The following is a 24,163-nucleotide window of genomic DNA, read 5'->3' as shown; positions in this document are numbered from 1 at the left end:
CATAAAATAACTGACATGATTTTAACACATTATTTTTAGGCAACTATGACCTATTTAGATGGTCATAACATCATACTGCATTCTGATTCGTCCGTGGGCATTTCACGCGGATCATGCATCATACGCCGTCGAATGCTCGCAGATCCAACGGCCCTCTTCAACCCTTTCACACCAACCCCGAAACCCTAGCTGGTCATTTTCCATCCCCCCCCCCCCCCCCCCGCCTCCTTTCTTTCTCGCATCCATCCATCGATCCCCTTCCATCTCCTCGCTGTCTCGCCAATGGAGAGAGAGAGAGAGAGAGAGAGAGCGAGAGCTCGCCTCCTTCCTTCCAGATCACCGCCGCCACCTCCCTCCGGCCGAGATCGCCGCCGTCCATGGCCCCCCCACGCGCTAATCCTCTCGCCCCCCCCCCTCCCCCACCCAACCAAAGCAACCAGCCCACCCGCACCCTTCCTCCTCCAACAAAGCAAAGCCGTGCCCTCTGACTGGGGGATGAGATCTACGCCTGTGGGGAATTTACTGGCTCTCCCCACCGGCGGGTCTTGGGAGGCCGGCGTCCCCTGTCGAGATCTGTCGCGCGCGTCCTCCAGTGCCACCCGCAGCACGTCGAGTACACCACCACCCTGGAGCTCCTCGGCCTGGCCGACCTCTCGTCCCCGCACTCCCGGGCGCGCGCTGCCGCCATGGGCATCATGCCGCTCCAAGTCCAAGCAGAGCGCCGAGGAAATGATGCAATGGTGCGTGGATCTCCTCAACCTCCTCTATTATCTGTTCCGAGGCGGTTGCTTTCCGACGAATTTCGAGGCAGTTGCTGCATTGTTTCCGCTTGTCGACAATTCTATTTCGGTTCCTTCCCCGCCCCTCGGTCGCATCTTGTGTTTCTGTCGAGGGACGATGTTGCCTTTGATGTTGCTGACTGTTGTTGTTGATCTGCACGGTGTTCTGCAGCGACGATCGGCGTGGAGGTGCGGCCGTTGGACTTCCAGATGAGCCACGGCAAGATCAGGTTTTACTGCTGGCTGCCTCCACTAGACGCATCCCCATCTCGATGCTGCTGATGATGCTATGCGTGCGTGCTTGTAGGGCCCATGGATGAACACCTCGCGTTGCTGGTGGACCGACTGCTCACGGAGTCCATGCTAGAGATGGCCATCGGGACGAGGAAGCATCCTGACACGGAGGCGGCGCTGGCCATCGACTACTGCTGCAACGTCACTGCCGCCGCCGGTGACCGCGGACCGCCAACGCCGAGCAAGATGGTGGAGTGCAGGATCTGCCAGGAGCAGGACTGGGACTCCAGCATGGAAGCCCCCTGCTCCTGCCACGGCAGCCTCAAGGTAATTAAGACAACGCAAGCTAACCACAGCAATGTCTGAATTCCGAACTGGATCAAGCAGCAATAATTGGTTGTTTCATCAGGATCGGACTGTCTAATTCTGCTACTGTGTGCTATGCTTGTTGAGGTTGTACGCTTCAGGTGTAGAATATTCTTGCCACTACTATTGCGTAGTTAGTCTTTTTGCACTACATTTGTACAATTGTATATTCTTGCCACTACTAGGTGATTCCTTGAATTATTCAGTTTGTTGTAGAATACCAGTTTGATGGAATGCCTAAGGTCTAAGGAGATAAACATTGGTATCCAGAATAGATCTACCTAAACCAACATGCACAAAACATGCATATCATCCCTTTAATCTGCATTAGTGTGTCTAAGTGGTTAGTGTATTGTAAGCTCCATCCATGGAGCAGCGAAATAAGCTGACGCTGTATAACGTGCAACTAGCTTGTTGTTTAGACATTTTTCCCGTTTTTAAGTATTACTTTTCTCTATATCTGTGAATTGGATTGTTGATATTTCTTGGAGTTGATTTTGCTGTGTCAAGTCCACAACATCACCATGCATGTAGGTCTACTTGGTTCATCTTCAGGTTCAGGTGTAGGGGTTAGTGGCCTTAAGCATTAACCATTTAATCCTGATGAATGCTGCTTGTTTTGCACAAGCTGACAAGGACACTGACGAGGTCTACGCATAGATGACTCTGCAACCAATAAACTCTGTAAGTACTGTCGGAAACGGAGCTTGGTGAAGATATTCAGAACATGCTGAAATGCGTTTTCTCTACATGTGCTTTTATCAGTTTGCATGCTGCATGTTTGATGTTTTGCCTGAGCTGGGGACGAAATGGTACAGAATGCCTGAAATTAACGTTAACAGTGTTCAGTTTAAGTGTACATTTTTAGACCAGTGCCAGTGTTTATAAACGCTCAAAATCTGTACAGTATTTCTTAGATTAATAACGAGGGCTTACTGTATAATTTAGGAAAGTTTTAATAATACTACAAATTAAATTAGGAAGTGAAGCACTACCAAACGTACTGTATACAATGTTCAGTTCAAGTTTAACTTTCAGTTTAGTGCCAGAGTTTATCATCAACCCAAAAAATATATATCTGATTTTCACATTGACGAGTACTACTGCTTACTTCTCCCATTCCTTGGCTGAAGACTCTGTTTTGAACCGAGCCTCGCAGCAAGGAGGGAATGGCTGCGTCTGTTTTGTGCTTGGACGCCTTCTCCTATTTGTGCTAAAATTGAGGTGCCTGTTTAATTAACAAGCACCTTTCATCCCCACTGTGACATTAATGCATTGAGGTGCCTCTGGACTGTAGTGTATTAGGTTGCCCGGAGTAGTAAAACTTAGTGTTGTATTGAGGATTGAGGGTGGCTAGGCTTATAAGTTAATCATCAGCGTGAATGCTTCGTTTGTCTGATCCTCACATGTTAATGCTTTGCTTGTCTGGGTGTGTGATAATGACATATGTCTTGTGCAATCAGATTACATTTCTGTTTGTTATGGTAATCATCAGCATGCCTTCCATTTCTTTAGTTTGATTGTTTCCCTTGTATTCAATATTATTGGTTCTAATGGCTGATCCTTCCATTTTTATTGTGGCATCTTTATTTTCACAGGTGTTGTGTGTTCTGGAAGACGGAAGAGGAAGAAAACTTATTTTTGTTGAACTAAATTTTATGTATTCTGTTTTGTTGTACGTATCATTTGATACTTTTGTATAGGAACAAGTGATACTATTTTGTAGGGCTTTATGGCCTGTGATGTAAAGATATTTAGTGCTGAAATATGAAATTATTTGCAAAATTTGTCGAAAAGGAGGATCATTTGTACGAATATGTGAATGGGATGAAAAGAGTACTGGACCAACTTCAGGATTGAATTGTTATTTGAATGTATAAAAAGGCTGAATGTAAACCAGAAATGTTAAAAGGCCATGGACCAGAAATAAATAAAATCCCAAATTGTTGGGCCAGACCCATGTAGCTGACCAAAATTAAAAGGAAAAAAAATCATAAAAAGGCCGAATTGTTGGGCTCGGCCCATGTAGAAAACTGAATTGGATCGGGCTGAATCTTGTGCCACATCAGCTTGCCACGCTGGATGCCTACGTGGCCTGGGGAGGTTGCTAGTGACCAAAACAGAAGGTCATAGGATCAACGACCTTTTGTTAAAGGTCGCTATAGTCAGTTTATGACGCCTAGCTTTTGACCTTATGTTTTTGGTCACAAAAAGGTCATAAATGGAAATTTGTGACCATTCAGTGACCAATAGTGGTGGTCATAAGTTGACATATTTCTTGTAGTGAAACTTCACGGAACTCATTTTTTGAAGGAAAGAAGCCCAGAAGACTTGGAGTGCACGTCAGGGGATCTACGAGGAGCCCACGAGGTAGGGGGCGCGCCCTCCACCCTCGTGGGCCCCTCGTGGCCCCCTGACGTATTTCTTCCGCCTATATATCTCCATATACCCTAAAACGATGAGAGAGCACAATAGATCGGGAGTTCCGCCGCCAGAAGTCTCCGTAGCCATCGAAAACCAATCTAGACCCGTTCCGGCACCCTGCCGGAGGGGGCAATCCCTCTCCGGTGGCCATCTTCATCATCCCGGTGCTTTCCATGATGAGGAGCGAGTAGTTCTCCCTCGGGGCTGAGGGTATGTACCAGTAGCTATGTGTTTGATCTCTCTCTCTCTCTCTCTCGTGTTCTTGAGGTGATACGATCTTGATGTATCGCGAGCTTTGCTATTATATTTGGATCCTATGATGTTTCTTCCCCCCCTCTACTCTCTTGTAATGGATTGAGTTTCCCCTTTGAAGTTATCTTATCGGATTGAGTCTTTAAAGATTTGAGAACACTTGATGTATGTCTTGCCGTGCGTATCTGTGGTGACAATGGGATATCACGTGATTCACTTGATGTATGTTTTGGTGATCAACTTGCGGGTTCCGCCCATGGACCTATGCATAGGGGTTGGCACACGTTTTCTTCATGATTCTCCGGTAGAAACTTTGGGGCACTCTTTGAGGTTCTATGTGTTGGTTGAATAGATGAATCTGAGATTGTGTGATGCATATCGTATAATTATACCCACGGAGACTTGAGGTGACATTGGAGTATCTAGGTGACATTAGGGTTTTGGTTGATTTGTGTCTTAAGGTGTTATTCTAGTACGAATTCTAGGGTTGTTGTGACACTTATAGGAATAGCCCAACGGATTGATTGGAAAGAATAACTTTGAGGTGGTTTCATACCCTACCATAATCTCTTCGTCTGTTCTCCGCTATTAGTGACTTTGGAGTGACTCTTTGTTGCATGTTGAGGGATAGTTATTTGATCCAACTATGTTATTATTGTTGAGAGGACTTGCACTAGTGAAAGTATGAACCCTAGTCCTTGTTTCCTAGCATTGCAATACCGTTTATGCTCACTTTTATCATTAGTTACCTTGCTGTTTTTATATTTTCAGATTACAAAAACCTTTATCTACCATCCATATACCACTTGTATCACCATCTCTTCGCCGAACTAGTGCACCTATACAATTTACCATTGTATTGGGTGTGTTGGGGACACAAGAGACTCATTGTTATTTGGTTGCAGGGTTGCTTGAGAGAGACCATCTTCAATCTATGCCTCCCACGGATTGATAAACCTTAGGTCATCCACTTGAGGGAAATTTGCTACTGTCCTACAAACCTCTGCACTTGGAGGCCCAACAATGTCTACAAGAAGAAGGATGTGTAGTAGACATCAGATGATCAAGCAAAGCATTAAGTAATTGGAGAAGCCTCCCCCAGGCTTGTGGGAGACTCGCTTCTTAAATTTGCACAAAATTATATATATCCCTTAAAGCGGCTTGTTTCTTATGAGCAGGGAAATATTTAGTAGAGAAGTAATAAATCATATCCTGGAGACTACGCACACAACCAGGATCAAGAGAATTAAACCATATCTTAGCATCACCCTTTAGTGAGAACGGAAATATTTTAAGGATATAAAAGTAACGAGTTCTCTCATCATTAGTGAACAAGGTGGATATATCATTTAATTTAGTAAGATGTGCCACAACAGTTTCAGATCCATAGCCATGAAAAGGATCAGATTCAACCAAAGTAATTATATCAGGATCAACAGAGAATTCATAATCCTTATCAGTAACACAGATAGGTGAAGTAGCAAAAGCAGGGTCAGGTTTCATTCTAGCATTAAGAGATTGCTGCTTCCATTTAGCTAATAACCTCTTGAGCTCGTATCTATCTTTGCAAGCTAAAATAGCTAGAGAAGCTTCTTTTTCAAAAACATAACCCTCAGGAATAACAAGCAAGTCTTCATCATCACTTTCATCAATATTATCAGACTCAATATTTTCATTCTCTCTAACCCTAGCAAGTTGTTCATCAAGAAATTCACCAAGTGGCATAGTAGTATCAAGCATAGAAGTAGTTTCATCATAAGTATCATGCATAGAAGAAGTGGCATCATCAATAACATGCAACATATCAGAACGAATAGTAGAAGCAGGTTTAGGTGTCGCAAGCTTACTCAAAACAGAAGGTGAATCAAGTGCGGAGCAAGATGGCAGTTCCTTACCTCCCCTCGCAGTTGAGGGATAAATCTTGGTTTTTGGATCTCTCAAGTTCTTCATAATAATAAATAGATATAAATCCCAAGTGACTCAAAGAATAGAGTTATGCTCCCCGGCAACGGCGCCAGAATATAGTCTTGATAACCCACAAGTATAGGGGATCGCAACAGTTTTCGAGGGTAGAGTATTCAACCCAAATTTATTGATTCGACACAAGGGGAGACAAAGAATATTCTCAAGTATTAGCAGCTGAGTTGTCAATTCAACCACATCTGGAAACTTAGTATCTGCAGCAAAGTGTTTAGTAGCAAAGTAATATGATAGTAGCGGTAACGGTAGCAAAAGTAATGTTTTTGGTATTTTGTAGTGATGATAGCAATAGCAACTGAAAAGTAAATAAGCAAAGAACAATATATGGAAAGCTCATAGGCAATGGATCAGTGATGGAGAATTATGCCGGATGCGGTTCATCGTGTAACAGTCATAACCTAGGGTGACACAGAACTAGCTCCAATTCATCAATCTAATGTAGGCATGTATTCTGAATATAGTCATACATGCTTATGGAAAAGAACTTGCATGACATATTTTGTCCTACGCTCCCGTGGCAGCGGGGTCCTAATGGAAACTAAGGGATATTAAGGCCTCCTTTTAATAGAGTACCGGACCAAAGCATTAACACATAGTGAATACATGAACTCCTCAAACTACGGTCATTACCGGTAAGTATCCCGATTATTGTCACTTCGGGGTTAACGGATCATAACACATAATAGGTGACTATAAACTTGCAAGATAGGATCAAGAACTCTCATATATTGATGAAAACATAATAGGTTCATATCTGAAATCATGGCACTCGGGCCCTAGTGACAAGCATTAAGCATAGCAAAGTCATAGCAACATCAATCTCAGAACATAGTGGATACTAGGGATCAAACCCTAACAAAACTAACTCGATTACATGATAGATCTCATCCAACTCATCACCGTCCAGCAAGCCTATGATGGAATTACTCACGCATGGCGGTGAGCATCATGAAATTGGTGATGGAGGATGGTTGATGATGATGATGGCGACGGATTCCCCTCTCCGGAGCCCCAAACGGTCTCCAGATCAGCCCTCCCGAGAGGTTTTAGGGCTTGGCGGCGGCTCTGTATCGTAAAACGTGATGAATCCTTCTCCGTGATTTTTTTCTCCCCGAAACCAAATATATAGAGTTGGAGTTGAGGTCAGAGGAGCTCCAGGGGGCCCACGAGGTAGGGGGCGCGCCCCCACCCTCGTGGACAGGTGGTGGGCCCCTGGCCTTCATCTTTTTCAAGGATTTTTATTATTATTTCTGAATAGATGTTCCGTGAAGTTTCAAGTCATTCCGAGAACTTTTGTTTCTGCACATAAATAACACCATAGCAATTCTGATGAAAACAACGTCAGTCCGGGTTAGTTCCATTCAAATCATGCAAGTTAGAGTCCAAAACAAGGGCAAAAGTGTTTGGAAAAGTAGATACGACGGAGACGTATCAAGTTTCTGGTCCAGCAAGGGGCCCGCTCTCTTGGGTTGATTTTCCTTCCCTCCCTGGCATTGTTGTTGGGCCGACTCCTGTGGCTCGTGGTGGGCTTGTGGGTCAGCCCGTCCTCCCCTCTTCTACTAGCCCGGCTGTGCGGAGCTACTTATGGATTTGTAAGGGTTTGCTTATCCCTGCCCCTAGGATTTCTGTCTTCCAGATCTGGCATGCGTTGTCATTCTCTCCCTATCCATCGTCTCATTCGATCCACTCCCCCTCCCATCTGTCTCTTGTTTGTGGAGGCGGTCTCCATGGAAAAATCTCATGGTTCCTCTAGCGAGGTTGTGTCGGGCGGCAAGCACCATTGTGAGGGTTTGGTAGAGGCTGCTTCTAATTTGGAGTACGAAGCTGCTCTTCGCTCAAAGCTCGAAGCGGAGCACAGCCAGCGCAAGCAGGTGGCTCTTGATCGTGGGGCTTGGGCGGTTGGCCCGGAGTGGCTGCAATGGCAGGAACATGCTCGCTTTTCGGCGGCTTCGATGGTGGTGGCTGTGGGCTCTGGTGCGGGGCTGGTGCAGGCCTCTTCGCCTGATGGGTGGGGCTCTGTGGTGGTGGATACCTGGGAGGCTACAGCGTCTGGCTCTGCTGCTAGTTCGACTGTTCCCAGCTCTGATCCACCGCTGGGTCCCGCAGCGCCCCCGCGTCCTATCGCCCGCTTGGGTGGTGCTGGATCTAGGAATGGCGGGCGGGTCTATGGTGGAAGCAGTTGCGGAGGACGGCAATACCAGCACGGTCGGTATGGTTCTTCCTGTTGGGAAACGTAGTAATTTCAAAAAATATCCTACACACACGCAAGATCATGGTGATGCACAGCAACGAGAGGGGAGAGTGTTGTCCACGTGCCCTCGTAGACCGAAAGCGGAAGCGTTAGCACAACGTGGTTGATGTAGTCGTACGTCTTCACGATCCGGCCGATCAAGTACCGAACGCACGGCACCTCCGAGTTCAGCACACGTTCAGCCCGATGACGTCCCTTGAACTCTGATCCAGCCGAGTGTTGAGGGAGAGTTTTGTCAGCACGACGGCGTGGTGACGATGATGATGTTCTACCTGTTGGGTAACGTAGCAGAAATTCAAAATTTTCCTACATGTCACCAAGATCTATCTATGGATAAACCAGCAATGAGGGGAAGGAGAGTGCATCTACATACCCTTGTAGATCGCTAAGCGGAAGCGTTCAAGAGAACGGGGTTGAAGGAGTCGTACTCGTCGTGATTCAAATCACCGGAGATCCTAGTACCGAAGGGACGGCACCTCCGCGTTCAACACACGTACAGCCCGGTGACGTCTCCCACGCCTTGATCCAGCAAGAAGAGAGGGATAGGTTGAGGAAGACTCCATCCAACAGCAGCACAACGGCGTGGTGGTGATGGAGGAGCGTGGTAGTCCTGCAGGGCTTCGCCAAGCACCTACGGGAGAGGAGGAGGTGTCACGGGAGGGAGGGAGGCGCCAGGGCTTCTGGTATGGATGCCCTCCCTCCCCTCCACTATATATAGGGGCAAGGGAGAGGGGGAAGGCGCAGCCTTGCCCCTTCCTCCAAGGAAGGGGTGCGGCCAAGAGGGGGGGAGGAGTCCATCCTCCCCAAGGCACCTCGGAGGTGCCTTCCCCTTTGAGGACTCTTCCCTCCCCAAGTTTCCTTGGCGCATGGGCCTCTTGGGGCTGGTGCCCTTGGCCCATATAGGCCAAGGCGCACCCCCTACAGCCCATGTGGCCCCCCGAGGCAGGTGGACCCCCCGGTGGACCCCCGGACCCCTTTCGGCACTCCCGGTACAATACCGATAAAGTGCGAAACTTTTCCGGCGACCAAAACAAGACTTCCCATATATAAATCTTTACCTCTGGACCATTGTGGAACTCCTCGTGACGTCCGGGATCTCATCCGGGACTCCGAACAACATTCGGTAACCACATACAAACTTCCTTTATAACCCTAGCGTCATCGAACCTTAAGTGTGTAGACCCTACGGGTTCGGGAGACATGTAGTCATGACCGAGACGTTCTCCGGTCAATAACCAACAGCGGGATCTGGATACCCATGTTGGCTCCCACATGTTCCACGATGATCTCATCGGATGAACCACGATGTCAAGGACTCAATCGATCCCGTATACAATTCCCTTTGTCTAACGGTATTGTACTTGCCCAAGATTCGATCGTCGGTATACCGATACCTTGTTCAATCTCGTTACCGGCAAGTCTCTTTACTCGTTTCGTAACGCATCATCCCGTGATCAACCCCTTGGTCACATTGTGCACATTATGATGATGTCCTACCGAGTGGGCCCAGAGACACCTCTCCGTTTACACGGAGTGACAAATCCCAGTCTCGATTCGTGCCAACCCAACAGACACTTTCGGAGATACCTGTAATGCACCTTTATAGCCACCCAGTTACGTTGTGACGTTTGGTACACCGAAAGCATTCCTACGGTATCCGGGAGTTGCACAATCTCATGGTCTAAGGAAAAGATACTTGACATTAGAAAAGCTTTAGCATACGAACTACACGATCTTTGTGCTAGGCTTAGGATTGGGTCTTGTCCATCACATCATTCTCCTAATGATGTGATCCCATTATCAACGACATCCAATGTCCATGGTTAGGAAACTGTAACCATTTATTGATCAACGAGCTAGTCAACTAGAGGCTTACTAGGGACATGGTGTTGTCTATGTACCCACACATGTATCTGAGTTTCCTTTCAATACAATTATAGCATGGATAATAAACTAATATCATGAACAAGGAAATATAATAATAACTAATTGTTATTGCCTCTAGGGCATATTTCCAACAGTCTCCCACTTGCACTAGAGTCAATAATCTAGTTCACATCACTATGTGATTAACGCTTAATGAGTTCTGGGTTTGATCATGTTATGCTTGTGAGAGAGGTTATAGTCAACGGGTCTAAACCTTTCAGATCCGTGTGTGCTTTACAAATCTCTATGTCATCTCCTAGATGCAGCTACCACGTTCTATTTGGAGCTATTCCAAATAACTGTTCTACTTGGAGCTATTCTAAATTGTTGCTCCATTTTACGTATCCGGTATCTCTACTCAGAGCTATCCGGATAGGTGTTAAGCTTGCATCGTCGTAACTCTTTACGTCGAACTCTTTATCACCTCCATAACCGAGAAAATTCCTTAGTCCACTAGTTACTAAGGATAACTTTGACCGCTGTCCTGTGATCCATTCTGGATCACTCTTGTACCCCTTGACTGACTCATGGCAAGGCACACTTCAGGTGCGGTACACAGCATAGCATACTGTAGAGCCTATGTCTTAAGCATAGGGGACGACCTTCATCCTTTCTCTCTATTCTGCCGTGGTCGAGCTTTAAGTCTTAACTTCATACCTTATAACTCAGGCAAGAACTCCTTCTTTGACTGATCCATCTTGAACACCTTCAAGATCATGTCAAGGAATGTGCTCATTTGAAAGTACCATTTAAGCGTTTTGATCTATCCTTATAGATCTTGATGCTCAATGCTCAAGTAGCTTAATCCAGGTTTTCTATGGAAAAACACCTTTCAAATAACCCTATATGCTTTCTAGAAAATCATTTCTGATCATCAACATGTCAACAACATATACTCATCAGAAATTCTTTAGTGCTCCCACTCACTTCTTTGGAAATACAAGTTTCTCATAAACTTTGTATAAACCCAAAACCTTTGATCATCTCATCAAAGTGTACATTCCAACTCCGAGATGCTTACTCCAGTCCCTAGAAGGATCGCTGGAGCTAGCATACCTTTTAGCATCCTTAGGATCGACAAAACCTTTCTGATTGTATCGCATACAAACTTTCCTCACGAAAACTGGTAAGGAAACTAGTTTTGATCTGCCAGATTTCATAAATGCAGCTAATGCTAACATGATTCCGACGGACTTAAGCATCGCTACGGATGAGAAAATCTCATCGTAGTCAACTCCTTGAACTTGTGAAAAACTCTTTGCCACAAGTCGAGCTTCATAGACGGTGACATTACCGTCCACGTCCGTCTTCTTCTTAAAGATCCATTTATTTCAGTGGCTTACCGATCGTCGGGCAAGTCCACCAAAGTCCATGCTTTGTTATGATACATGGATCCTATCTCGGATTTCATGGCTTCAAACCATTTGTCGGAATTTGGGCCCACCATCGCTTCTCCATAGCTCATAGGTTCATTGTTGTCTAGCAACATGACCTTCAAGACAGGGTCACCGTACTACTCCGAAGCAGCACACGTCCTTGTCGTCCTACGAGGTATGGTAGTGACTTGATCCGAAACTTCATGATCACTATCATAAGCTTCCACTTCAATTGGTGTAGGTGCCACAGGAACAACTTCCTGTGCCCTGATACACACTGGTTGAAGTGATGGTTTAATAACCTCATCAAGTCTCCACCATCCTCCCACTCAACTTTTCGAGACGAACTTTTCCTCGAGAAAGGACCCGATTCAAGAAACAATCCCTATTGCTTTCGGATCTGAATTAGGAGGTATACCCAACTGTTTTGGGTGTCCTATGAAGATGCATTATATCCGCTTTTGGGTTCGAGCTTATCAACCTGAAACTTTTTCACATAAGCGTCGCAGCCCCAAACTTTTAAGAAACGACAACTTAGGTTTCTCCAAATGGTGTCGTCTCAACGGAATAACGTGGTACCCTATTAAAGTGAGTGCGGTTGTCTCTAATGCCTAACCCATGAACGATAGTGGTAATTCTATAAGAGACATCAAGGTACGCACCATATCCAATAGGGTGCTACTATGATGTTCGGACACACCATCACACTATGGTGTTCCAGGCGGTATTAATTGTGAAACAATTTTCACAATGTCTTAATTGTGTGCCAAAACTCGTAACTCAGATATTCATCTCTATGATCATATCATAGACATTCTATCCTCTTGTCACGTAGATCTTAAACTTCACTCTGAAATTGCTTGAACCATTCAATAATTCAGACTTGTGTTTCATCAAGTAAATATACTCAACATCTACTCGAATCATCTGTGAAGAAAGAACATAACGATATTCACCGCATGCCTCAGCACTCATTGGACTGCACACATCAAAATGTGTTACTTCCAACAAGTTGCTATCTTGTTCCATTTTACTGAAAACGAGGCTTTCAGTCATCTTGCCCATGTGGTATAATTTTCATATCTCAAGTGATCCAAAATCAAGTGAGTCCAAACGATCCATCTGCATGGAGTTTCTTCATGCGTATACACCAATAGACATGGTTCGCATGTCTCAAACTCTTCAAAAATGAGTGAGTCCAAAAATCCATCAACATGGAGCTTCTTCATGCATTTTATACCAATATGACTTACATGGCAGTGCCACAAGTAAGTGGTACTATCATTACTATCTTATAATTTTGGCATGAAAATGTGTATCACTACGATCGAGATTCAATAAACCATTCCTTTAGGTGCAAGACCATTGAAGGTATTATTCAAATAAATAGAGTAACCATTATTCTCCTTAAATGAATAACCGTATTGCGATAGACATAATCCAATCACGTCTATGCTGAACGCAAACACCAAATGACAATTATTCAGGTTTAATACTAATCTTGATGGTAGAGGGAGCGTGCGATATTTGATCACATCAAACTTGGAAACACTTCCAACACATATCGTCAGCTCACCTTTAGCTAGTCTCCGTTTATTCCGTAGCTCTTTTATTTCGAGTTACTAACACTTAGCAACCGAACTGGTATATTAATACCCTGGTGCTACTAGGAGTACTAGTAAAGTACACATTAACATAATGTATATCCAATATACTTCTATCGACCTTGCCAGCCTTCTCATCTACCAAGTATCTAGGGTAATTCCGCTCTAGTGACTATTCCCCTTATCACAGAAGCACTTAGTCTCGGGTTTGGGTTCAACCTCGGGTTTCTTCACTGGTGCAACAGCTGATTTGCCGTTTCATGAAGTATCCTTTCTTTCCCTTGCCCTTCTTGAAACTAGTGGTTTCACCAACCATCAACAATTGATGCTCCTTCTTGATTTCTACTTTCGCGGTGTCAAACATCGTGAATACCTCAAGGATCATCATATCTATCCCTGATATGTTATAGTTCATCACGAAGCTCTAGCAGCTTGGTGGCAATGACTTTGGAGAAACATCACTATCTCATCTGGAAGATCAACTCCCACTCGATTCAAGTGATTGTTGCACTCAGACAATCTGATCACAAGCTCAACGATTGAGCATTTCTCCCTTAGTTTGCAGGCTAAGAAAATCGTCGGAGGTCTCATACCTCTTGACGTGGGCACGAGCCTGAAATCCCAATTTCAGCCCTTGAAACATCTCATATGTTCCGCGATGTTTCGAAAACGTCTTTAGTGCCTCAACTCTAAACCGTTTAACTGAACTATCACGTAGTTATCAAAATGTGTATGTCCGATGTTCGCAACATCCACAAACGACGTTTGGGGTTCAGCACACTGAGCGGTGCATTAAGGACATAAGCTTTCTACTGTCCGCATAATCGCTACTTTCAACTTTCAACTATATTTTCTCTAGGAGCATATCTAAACAGTGGAACTAAAGCGCGAGCTTACGACATAATTTGCAAAGATCTTTTGACCATGTTCAGGATAATTAAGTTCATCTTATGAACTCCCACTCAGATAGACATCCCTCTAGTCATCTAAGTGATTACATGATCCGAGTCAACTAGGCCGTGTCCGATCATCACGTGAGACGGACTAGTCATCATCGGTGAACATCTTCATGTTGATCGTATCTACTATACGACTCATGCTCGACCTTTCGGTCTCTGTGTTCCGAGGCCATGTCTGTACATGCTAGGCTCGTCAAGTTAACCCTAAGTGTTTCGCGTGTGTAAATCTGTCTTACACCCATTGTATGTGAACGTAAGAATCCATCACACCCGATCATCACGTGGTGCTTAGAAGCGACGAACTTTAGCAACGGTGCACAGTTAGGGGGAACACTTTCTTGAAATTTTAATGAGGGACCATCTTATTTACTACCGTCGTTCTAAGTAAACAAGATGCATAAACATAATAAACATCACATGCAATTATATAGTAGTGACATGATATGGCCAATATCATATAGCTCCATTGATCTCCATCTTCGGGGCTCCATGATCATCATCGTCACCGGCATGACACCATGATCTCCATCATCATGATCTCCATCATCGTGTCTTCATGAAGTTGTCTCGCCAACTATTACTTCTACTACTATGGCTACCGGTTAGCAATGAAGTAAAGTAATTACATGGCGTTGTTCAATGACACGCAGGTCATACAATAAATTTAAGACAACTCCTATGGCTCCTGCCGGTTGTCATACTCATCGACATGCAAGTCATGAATCCTATTACAAGAACATGATCAATCTCATACATCACATATCATTCATCACATTCTTCTTGGCCATATCACATCACAAAGCATACCCTGCAAAAACAAGTTAGACGTCCTCTAATTGTTGTTTGCATGTTTTACGTGGCTGCTATGGGTTTCTAGCAAGAACGTTTCTTACCTACGCAAAACCACAACGTGATATGCCAATTGCTATTTAACCTTCATAAGGACCCTTTTCATCGAATCCGATCCGACTAAAGTGGGAGAGACAGACACCCGCTAGCCACCTTATGCAACTAGTGCATGTCAGTCGGTGGAACCAGTCTCACGTAAGAGTACGTGTAAGGTCGGTCCGAGCCGCTTCATCCCACGATGCCGCCGAATCAAGATAAGACTAGTAGCGGCAAGCATATTGAACAAAATCAACGCCCACAACTACTTTGTGTTCTACTCGTGCATAGAAACTACGCATAGACCTAGCTCATGATGCCACTGTTGGGTAACGTAGCAGAAATTCAAAATTTTCCTACGTGTCACCAAGATCTATCTATGGAGAAACCAGCAACGAGGGGAAGGAGAGTGCATCTACATACCCTTGTAGATCGCTAAGCGGAAGCGTTCAAGAGAACGGGGTTGAAGGAGTCGTACTCGTCGTGATTCAAATCACCGGAGATCCTAGTGCCGAAGGGACGGCACCTCCGCGTTCAACACACGTACAACCCGGTGACGTCTCCCACGCCTTGATTCAGCAAGGAGAGAGGGAGAGGTTGAGGAAGACTCCATCCAACAGCAGCACAACGGCGTGGTGGTGATGGAGGAGCGTGGTAGTCCTGCAGGGCTTCGCCAAGCACCTACGGGAGAGGAGGAGGTGTCACGGGAGGGAGGGAGGCGCCAGGGCTTCTGGTATGGATGCCCTCCCTCCCCTCCACTATATATAGGGGCAAGGGAGAGGGGGAAGGCGCAGCCTTGCCCCTTCCTCCAAGGAAGGGGTGCGGCCAAGAGGGGGGGAGGAGTCCATCCTCCCCAAGGCACCTCGGAGGTGCCTTCCCCTTTGAGGACTCTTCCCTCTCCAAGTTTCCTTGGCGCATGGGCCTCTTGGGGCTGGTGCCCTTGGCCCATATAGGCCAAGGCGCACCCCCTACAGCCCATGTGGCCCCCCGGGGTAGGTGGACCCCCCCGGTGGACCCCCGGACCCCTTTCGGCACTCCCGGTACAATACCGATAAAGTGCGAAACTTTTCCGGCGACCAAAACAGGACTTCCCATATATAAATCTTTACCTCCGGACCATTTCGGAACTCCTCGTGACGTCCGGGATCTCATCCGGGACTCCGAACAACATTCGGTAACCACATACAAACTTCCTTTATAACCCTAGCGTCATCGAACCTTAAGTGTGTAGACCCTACGGGTTCGGGAGACATGTAGTCATGACCGAGACGTTCTCCGGTCAATAACCAACAGCGGGATCTGGATACCCATGTTGGCTCCCACATGTTCCACGATGATCTCATCGGATGAACCATGATGTCAAGGACTCAATCGATCCCGTATACAATTCCCTTTGTCTAACGGTATTGTACTTGCCCGAGATTCGATCGTCGGTATACCGATACCTTGTTCAATCTCGTTACCGGCAAGTCTCTTTACTCGTTCCGTAACACATCATCCCGTGATCAACCCCTTGGTCACATTGTGCACATTATGATGATGTCCTACCGAGTGGGCCCAGAGATACCTCTCCGTTTACATGGAGTGACAAATCCCAGTCTCGATTCGTGCCAACCCAACAGACACTTTCGGAGATACCTGTAATGCACCTTTATAGCCACCCAGTTACGTTGTGACGTTTAGTACACCCAAAGCATTCCTACGGTATTCGGGAGTTGCACAATCTCATGGTCTAAGGAAAAGATACTTGACATTAGAAAAGCTTTAGCATACGAACTACACGATCTTTGTGCTAGGCTTAGGATTGGGTCTTGTCCATCACATCATTCTCCTAATGATGTGATCCCGTTATCAACGACATCCAATGTCCATGGTTAGGAAGCTGTAACCATCTATTGATCAACGAGCTAGTCAACTAGAGGCTTACTAGGGACATGGTGTTGTCTATGTACCCACACATGTATCTGAGTTTCCTTTCAATACAATTATAGCATGGATAATAAACTAATATCATGAACAAGGAAATATAATAATAACTAATTATTATTGCCTCTAGGGCATATTTCCAACACTACCGACGTAGGGCTTCGCCTAAGCACCGCTACAGTATTATCGAGGTGGACTATGGTGGAGGGGGGCACTGCACACGGCTCAAAGATCAACTGATCAATTGTTGTGTCTCTAGGGTGCCCCCTGCCGCCGTATATAAAGGAGCAAGGGGGGGTGCGGCCGGCCAGGAGAGGGGCGCGCCAGGAGGAGTCCTACTCCCACCGGGAGTAGGACTCCCTCCCTTTTCCTAGTTGGATTAGGACTTGGGGGGAAAGAGGTGGAGGAGAAGAAGGAAAGGGGGGCGCCGCCCCCCTCTCCTTGTCCTATTCGGACTAGGAGGGAGGGGCGCGCGGCCCTTGCCCTGGCTACCTCTCCTCTCTTCCACTAAGTCCCACTATGGCCCATTAACTTCCCGGGGGGTTCTGGTAACCTCCCGGTACTCCGGTAAAATCCCGATTTCACCCGGAACACTTCTGATATCCAAACATAGGCTTCCAATATATCCATCTTCATGTCTCGGCCATTTCGAGACTCCTCGGCATGTCCGTGATCACATCTGGGACTCCGAACAACCTTCGGTACATCAAAACATATAAACTCATAATATAACTGTCATCGAAACGTTAAGCGTGCGGACCCTACGGGTTCGAGAACTATGTAGACATGACCGAGACACGTCTCCGGTCAATAACCAATAGCGGAACCTGGATGCTCATATCGGCTCCCACATATTCTACGAAGATCTTTGTCGGTCAGACCTCATAACAACATACGTTGTTCCCTTTGTCATCGGTGTGTTACTTGCATGAGATTCGATCGTCGGTATCTCAATACCTAGTTCAATCTCGTTACCGGCAAGTCTCTTTACTCGTTTCGTAATACATCATTCCGGAACTAACTCATTAGTTGCAATGCTTGCAAGGCTTAAGTGATGTGCATTACCGAGAGGGCCCAGAGATACCTCTCCGACAATCGGAGTGACAAATCCTAATCTCGAAATACGCCAACCCAACAAGTACCTTCAGAAACACCTGTAGAGCACCTTTATAATCACCCAGTTACGTTGTGACGTTTGCTAGCACACAAAGTGTTCCTCCGGTAAACGGGAGTTGCATAATCTCATAGTCATAGGAACATGTATAAGTCATGAAGAAATCAATAGCAACATACTAAACGATCGGGTGCTAAGCTAACGGAATGGGTCAAGTCAATCACATCATTCTCCTAATGATGTGATCCCGTTAATCAAATGACAACCCATGTCAATGGCTAGGAAACTTAACCATCTTTGATCAACGAGCTAGTCAAGTAGAGGCATACTAGTGACATACTGTTTGTCTATGTATTCACACATGTATTATGTTTCCGGTTAATACAGTTCTAGCATGAATAATAAACATTTATCATGATATAAGGAAATAAATAATAACTTTATTATTGCCTCTAGGGCATATTTCCTTCACTTCCTATCCCTAGAAGGTGCACAAGGTCACTCCTTCGGATCCCGGTTCCTCCTCTCTTGCCGCTGGTGATGGCATCCTCCCTCCTCCTCCTCCCCTTCTGCATGGTTCAATCCCCCCTTCCTCATCTGGTCCTTCTTCTACACTCACCTGCTTTGCTTGCCATCAACTGGGGCACTTCCAATCCCGATGCACCTTCCCCCCATTTTGCCTCATCTGTCGGGCCGAGGGCCATCTTATTGTGGATTGCCAGAACCGCTGCAATCCGCCGGCCTTCAAGCACTTTGGCCTTGGTCTTCCGGGTTGTTCCTTCTTTGCTTTTGGAAGGTGGTCTGGTTATGGCTGTTCTGGCGTCTGCTCTTTCCAACGCTGCCATCATATCTGTGAAATCCCAAGTAATCTCCTGCCAAGTCATCATGGATGAGCTCAAAGAGTGGGGGCTTGAGGGATGGGACTGGCAAGTTTAGCGGGTTTCTGAGTCGGAATTTACAGTTGTCTTCCATCTAAGGAAAGTTTGAAAATGGTTTCTTCTTGCACTAGTTTCACTTTGCCCCTCAATCAGATTGTGGTCTCTGTCAAAGCGACGGAGGGTGGCGCTCAGGTTGTAGTTTCTCTATCAGATGTTTGGGTTATGTTGGATGATTTTCCATCGGGGCTCCGCACCTCTTCGTTCCTGATGGAGTTTGGTGAACTGGTTGGTAAGCCAATTGAGGTTCATCTATCTTCTCTTGATCATCTTGGCCTTGCTCGTATGAAGATTTGGTGTCTGGATCCGGCTCATGTTCATGGCTCTATTGATGTCTTCCCCTCTGCAAGTTCCTATCGGATCCGTGTCCAGTCGAAGGTTAGGCCGCCCAGCAGGCACCCCCACCACCTCTTCCCAATCATTCTCCTCCTGCACCACGTGATGACGACGCCCATGGTGATAGCAATGCCATGGGCGATTCTGCAGCCCCATTTACCAACTCTGAATGGGAGGGCCTGGGTTCCAAGGTTTGTGGCATGTTTAAATCAAGTGCTCCTACTGGCGGAGCGACCGAGTGGATGGCGCCCCAGCCTTCTGATGTTTCTGCTTCTGAGAGTGCCCCTGTGGACCATGTTGTTTCTGCAGAGAAGGGTTTAGGCCCTCTGTTATTGGTGGTGTACCCTGCCTCTCCCTCGCTTTCTGGGATTGTGGATGTCCTCCTTCACCCGTCCCGTCCGCCTTGTGCCCTATTAGCAAGAAGAAGAAGTCCATTGTTAAGAAGTTCTCTACCAAGAGTTGGGCCTCGTCGGGTTCAAAGCAGTTGGCGGCTGGTTTTTGTAAACGATTGGATGCAGATTTGGGTCTGGCGGTAGCTGGTGTCTCCACTGGAGCTGCGTCATCGCCGTCGGCGTGCTCCTTCCCGCTCCGTTCTCCGGTGTCCACCACTCGCAAGTGCAGATGAAGATGTGTTGCCACCAATTCCTTAAAATATAATGAATAACTTTGTAACTTTCATTTAGAATAAATATACTTGTTGAAGCAATTCTTACCCAGAACAAAGATAATGGTAGCTTATGGGTGATATCTTGAACCACCACCCTTAGAATCCATAACATTCACTCGGACACAATAATGGCATGTCGCAATAAGATAATTTCCTACTATTTTCCGTTACAAAAAATGGCCTACTTATAGAAATATGGTCATGGAAAATCACAAAATGAGCTCATCTCTACACATGATGATTTTTGGATAAAATCAATGGCACGCCAGAGGTCACCGATTTTCATCTCTATATATGATATTATTCAAAAAGGTTGGAAATCAAGTTCTTAGTGATAGTTGTGTCAAACAATTTTTTGATAGCATCACTTAGAAAGAAGGGATAGATGGATATAACATTAACATTCATATAAGTGTACACGCAAAATTATGTCTGCCAGGTTGCTTGGCCCCTCTAATTTGATGCATATGATGGCTAGCACAAAATTGGTCATTCGCATGCTTAACCTGAAAAAATAAATGCAGTGTAGATGGCCTAAATATAAAACACCTTTAAAGCCCTCCAGAAATGCCTATGGGATTATTGTCAATGCCGGCCCTCCCAAACATAGTCAAGAAGTAATTACTTTCATTGTAAATAAGAAATAGTTTGTTGCAAGCAATATTTGATATAATAAAGTAATTAATCACCGGACAGGAAAAGGAAACATAAAAAAAAGTGTTGAAAACTGAAAATTGCACTCATAGTGGTGCACCTTCTCATCAATTGTGGTAAATCAATTGCAAAATCAAGAAACATTGCTTTAGATTCACACTTTCAAAATGCGGTGACTTCTGAGTATCAAACTCAGACCTTCACTTGAGGAGCTGCAAAATCTGTCTCTATTTGTTTGGCATGTTCCTCTAAGTGAATAAATGACAATACAAAGAACTTCATGACATGCTCAAAATGCTGGACCGTCGGACTTGGCAGGTATAGAAACAGTCAAAAAACAAACAAGACCTGCAACAACCAAAGGAAGCATGAGACCATAAAGAAATCCCAAACTGATTATCACAGTATTATTCAAACCTTATATAGGACGAAAGTTCAGATTAGTGTGCTTCATCGACTGATATTATAATATAGTAGACGGAGCGACATTTTGTATAACTATAACAAATAGTTCCCAGTCAAGGCACAAACCACCGAACCAAAACAATGGGGACAATTTGTAGGCTAAAATAGATGACGACAGTTCCCTTCGAGCAGGTGGTCTGTATATGTAACCAAGCTTCAATTCTAGAGATTCTTATATGAAATGCTGCTACAGCCTACAGCAAGGAATCATATGCATGTCATTGTCAGCCCAACAAGCTACCGTAGCTCGTCCAGCCATCCTGCCTCGAGCAGCAATACTTCCATCAACAAAATCACATAATCAACAACAAAATCACACATCTAGCTTCCTGCCTTCGAATATACTAGAATGTGACACGCTTTTGCCGCGTCGTCCTTCACTCATTGGCTAAGTCTTATATTTTCATTCTGTACGAAGTCTTTTTACGGTTAGTTGGCTCGCTCTTATCAACAATTTCAGCTGTTGGAGCTCAAGACCGATGAGCAACCGCTCGATGAACGTCATGAATGATGACGCACGCTTGAGCGGTCACACCGGAGTTGCTTAGGTCGTCGATGCTCCCTCTGCAACCCGGATCCAAGAGAGGAGGAGAGTTGGAGCAAGGAGACAAGGCGAGCAGTAGGACGTCGCCTTCGTCCCTGTAATCTGGATCCATGTAGAAGGGGTTGGCGGCAGCTACACAGGATCAAAGAGGGGAATGGGCCAAAATAGCTCGAACGGACTCAAGTGGACCTACAACCGAGCTTCTCAGGGTGTCGGTCAGTCTTTGGGTGACAGTCGCGGAGGAGCAGATCCACCGTCGATTCACGATGAAGGTCGGATGGCCAAAAAAACGTGCTTGTCTGCGCTTCCACTTGAACTGCTTTTCTTTTAGATTATAAATTCACCTAGTGACCGAAAAGTCAGTATTTTGGTGAGTTCAAAGGATTCTCGTACTGTGTGAAAGGTCATATGAGAGTGAGCTGTTTTTTCTAAAATACTTTCTCTGTCTTAAAATATAAAAAAATATTAACACTACACTAGTGTCAAAAACGTTCTTATATTATGGGATATAGGGAGTATATTTTGAGGCTAGAGTGAGCTGCAGCAACGACCTGACTGTTAACCACTTGGGCGTTGGGCCTGAGAAAGAGAGTGGGCCGTTAGGCGTGTGTGGGCTGGTAGCTCTTCTCCTTTACTTCTCTCTCCGTATAGGAGGAAATGCCGGGGATTCAGCCAGTCCTTCTTGAACTCTCCAGATCCCAGCCTTCATTGCTATCCTGCCAACCCCAAATCCCCAGTTCCGCCGAGGTTCCCACGCCCAATCTGGTGCGTAGCAGCGTCCGCCGGCGATGGGCGGCAAGAGGAAGAGCACCGCGGACGTGAAGACGCCGCCGACAGTGGGCCGGCGGCCGGGCCGCCCGAGGAAGAACACGCCGCCGGAGGCGATCCGGCGCCCGGGCCGCCCGAGGAAGAGCGAGCCGGGCGTCGAGGTGCCGCTGGCACGCAGCCCGGTCCCGGCCCAGACGCTGCCGTCGCCCAGATCCGAGCGCGAGGAGGAGGCGAACGGCGGGCTGCTGGAGCTCGCGCGCGGCGCGGCGGCCATAGCCGCGGCGGAGGAGGAGGAGGAGCAGGTCAGGATGCGCTGCGACCTCTGCCATGGCCCCCTCAGGCCCCCCATCTACCAGGTAATCGAACGAGGCGCCCAAACATTTCCCCTTTCAAGCCGCCTGCCTTGGTCATGGCCAAGATTTGATTGATTGATGAGTTTGTGTCGCGCCGACCGCAGTGCACCAGCGTGCAGCACGTCGCGTGCCGCGACTGCGGCGCCGACGAGTGCCGCCCGTGCGGCGGGGACCCGGCCGCCGTCTTCGTCCACAACGCCCAGCTGGACGCCCTCTTCGGCTACATCAGGGTGCCGTGCCCGTTCCGCAAGTTCGGGTGCGCCAGCTCCGTCGCCTACCGCGACCTGGCGGCGCACGAGACTGCGTGCACGTGGGCGCCCTGCGCTTGCGCGGAGTGCGGGTACAAGGGGCCCCCGTCGGGCCTCCTGCGTCATCTCACGGAGTTGTCCGGCCGGCACGCCTGGACCGCCCACAGGATCACCTACGGGATGGACCACCGGTTCGCCGTCCCTGTGCCGGAGTCGTCGGAGCAGCAGTGCGAGGACCACGGCCTCCTGATCGCGGAGGACGGCGCCGTGTTCCTCGTGGCCGTGGGGGGCGCCGGCGGCGTCCGCCGCGTCACTGTGGTGTGCGTTAGGGGTAACGTTGGCACCGGGCCTGTGTACAGCTCCTCCGTCGAGGTGGCTGGCCCAGACGAGGCGCGCCGGCTGAAGCTTGAGAAGAAGGTGGCGGCGAGCTGCTCGGCCCCCGTCGAGTTCGATGTGTTGGCGCAGCCGGAGTGCGACACGGTCCCCGTGTATCCGGAGATGCTGCACGGGGAGGAGCTCCATCTGTGCATCCGTATCGGCAAGACGAAGATCATCTGTTCCTGAACCCAAGAGAAGCATCAGCAATGTAGCCCTGGAGACATATGTCTTCTCTAGTCTCGTTGAAGTATTGGATTGCCTTAGCAATGTAGTCCTGAAGACATATGTGTCTCCTCTAGTCTCGTTGAAGTATTGGATTACCTTTGTTTACCTGGCTTAGGTATGGTGGTAAGTTGCTTCCAGTCTCTCAAATATTCAGGGTTCAGTTGAGAACTGGGGTTTGGTGTTCAAGGTGACTTGATTCGGTTGAATCTATCCGTGAAATTTGGTGTTTGATTGGAGTTGCAGTAGATAAATTCCTCTTATCATTCCAAAATTGAGTATTTGGAATGATACTTGTTTGCAATGTTGGTTCTGTTGAATTATCTGTCCCTGAAATTTGGTGTTTGATTGGAGTTGCAGCCGATAATTTCCTCTTATCATTCCAAAGTGGAGTATTTTGGAATGATGCTTGTTTGCAATGTTTATTCTTTCAATCTGCTTGGATTTGTTCTCTTCTTTGTGCTTGGAGGTTGAGGACTCGCTGCTTCTGTCTACTGTAATAATCGCAGGGTTTGGG

General features: G+C 46.7%; 1 protein-coding gene across 1 annotated transcript; it reads left to right on the top strand.

Annotated features, from left to right (window-relative positions):
• Window positions 1-22,322: 22,322 nt before the first annotated feature.
• On the top strand, window positions 22,323-23,878 carry LOC123128665 (uncharacterized). Its single transcript, XM_044548728.1, has 2 exons — window positions 22,323-22,801; window positions 22,903-23,878. The coding sequence occupies exons 1-2, from the start codon at window positions 22,466-22,468 to the stop codon at window positions 23,608-23,610; spliced, it is 1,044 nt and encodes a 347-aa protein (XP_044404663.1). The 5' UTR covers window positions 22,323-22,465; the 3' UTR covers window positions 23,611-23,878.
• Window positions 23,879-24,163: the final 285 nt, after the last annotated feature.

This window comes from Triticum aestivum, chromosome 6A (genome assembly GCF_018294505.1).
Source record: "Triticum aestivum cultivar Chinese Spring chromosome 6A, IWGSC CS RefSeq v2.1, whole genome shotgun sequence".
In the NCBI taxonomy this organism is placed as follows: domain Eukaryota; kingdom Viridiplantae; phylum Streptophyta; class Magnoliopsida; order Poales; family Poaceae; genus Triticum; species Triticum aestivum.
Note: the sequence above shows the minus strand (reverse complement) of the source record. Positions and strands in the feature narration are given on the sequence as shown.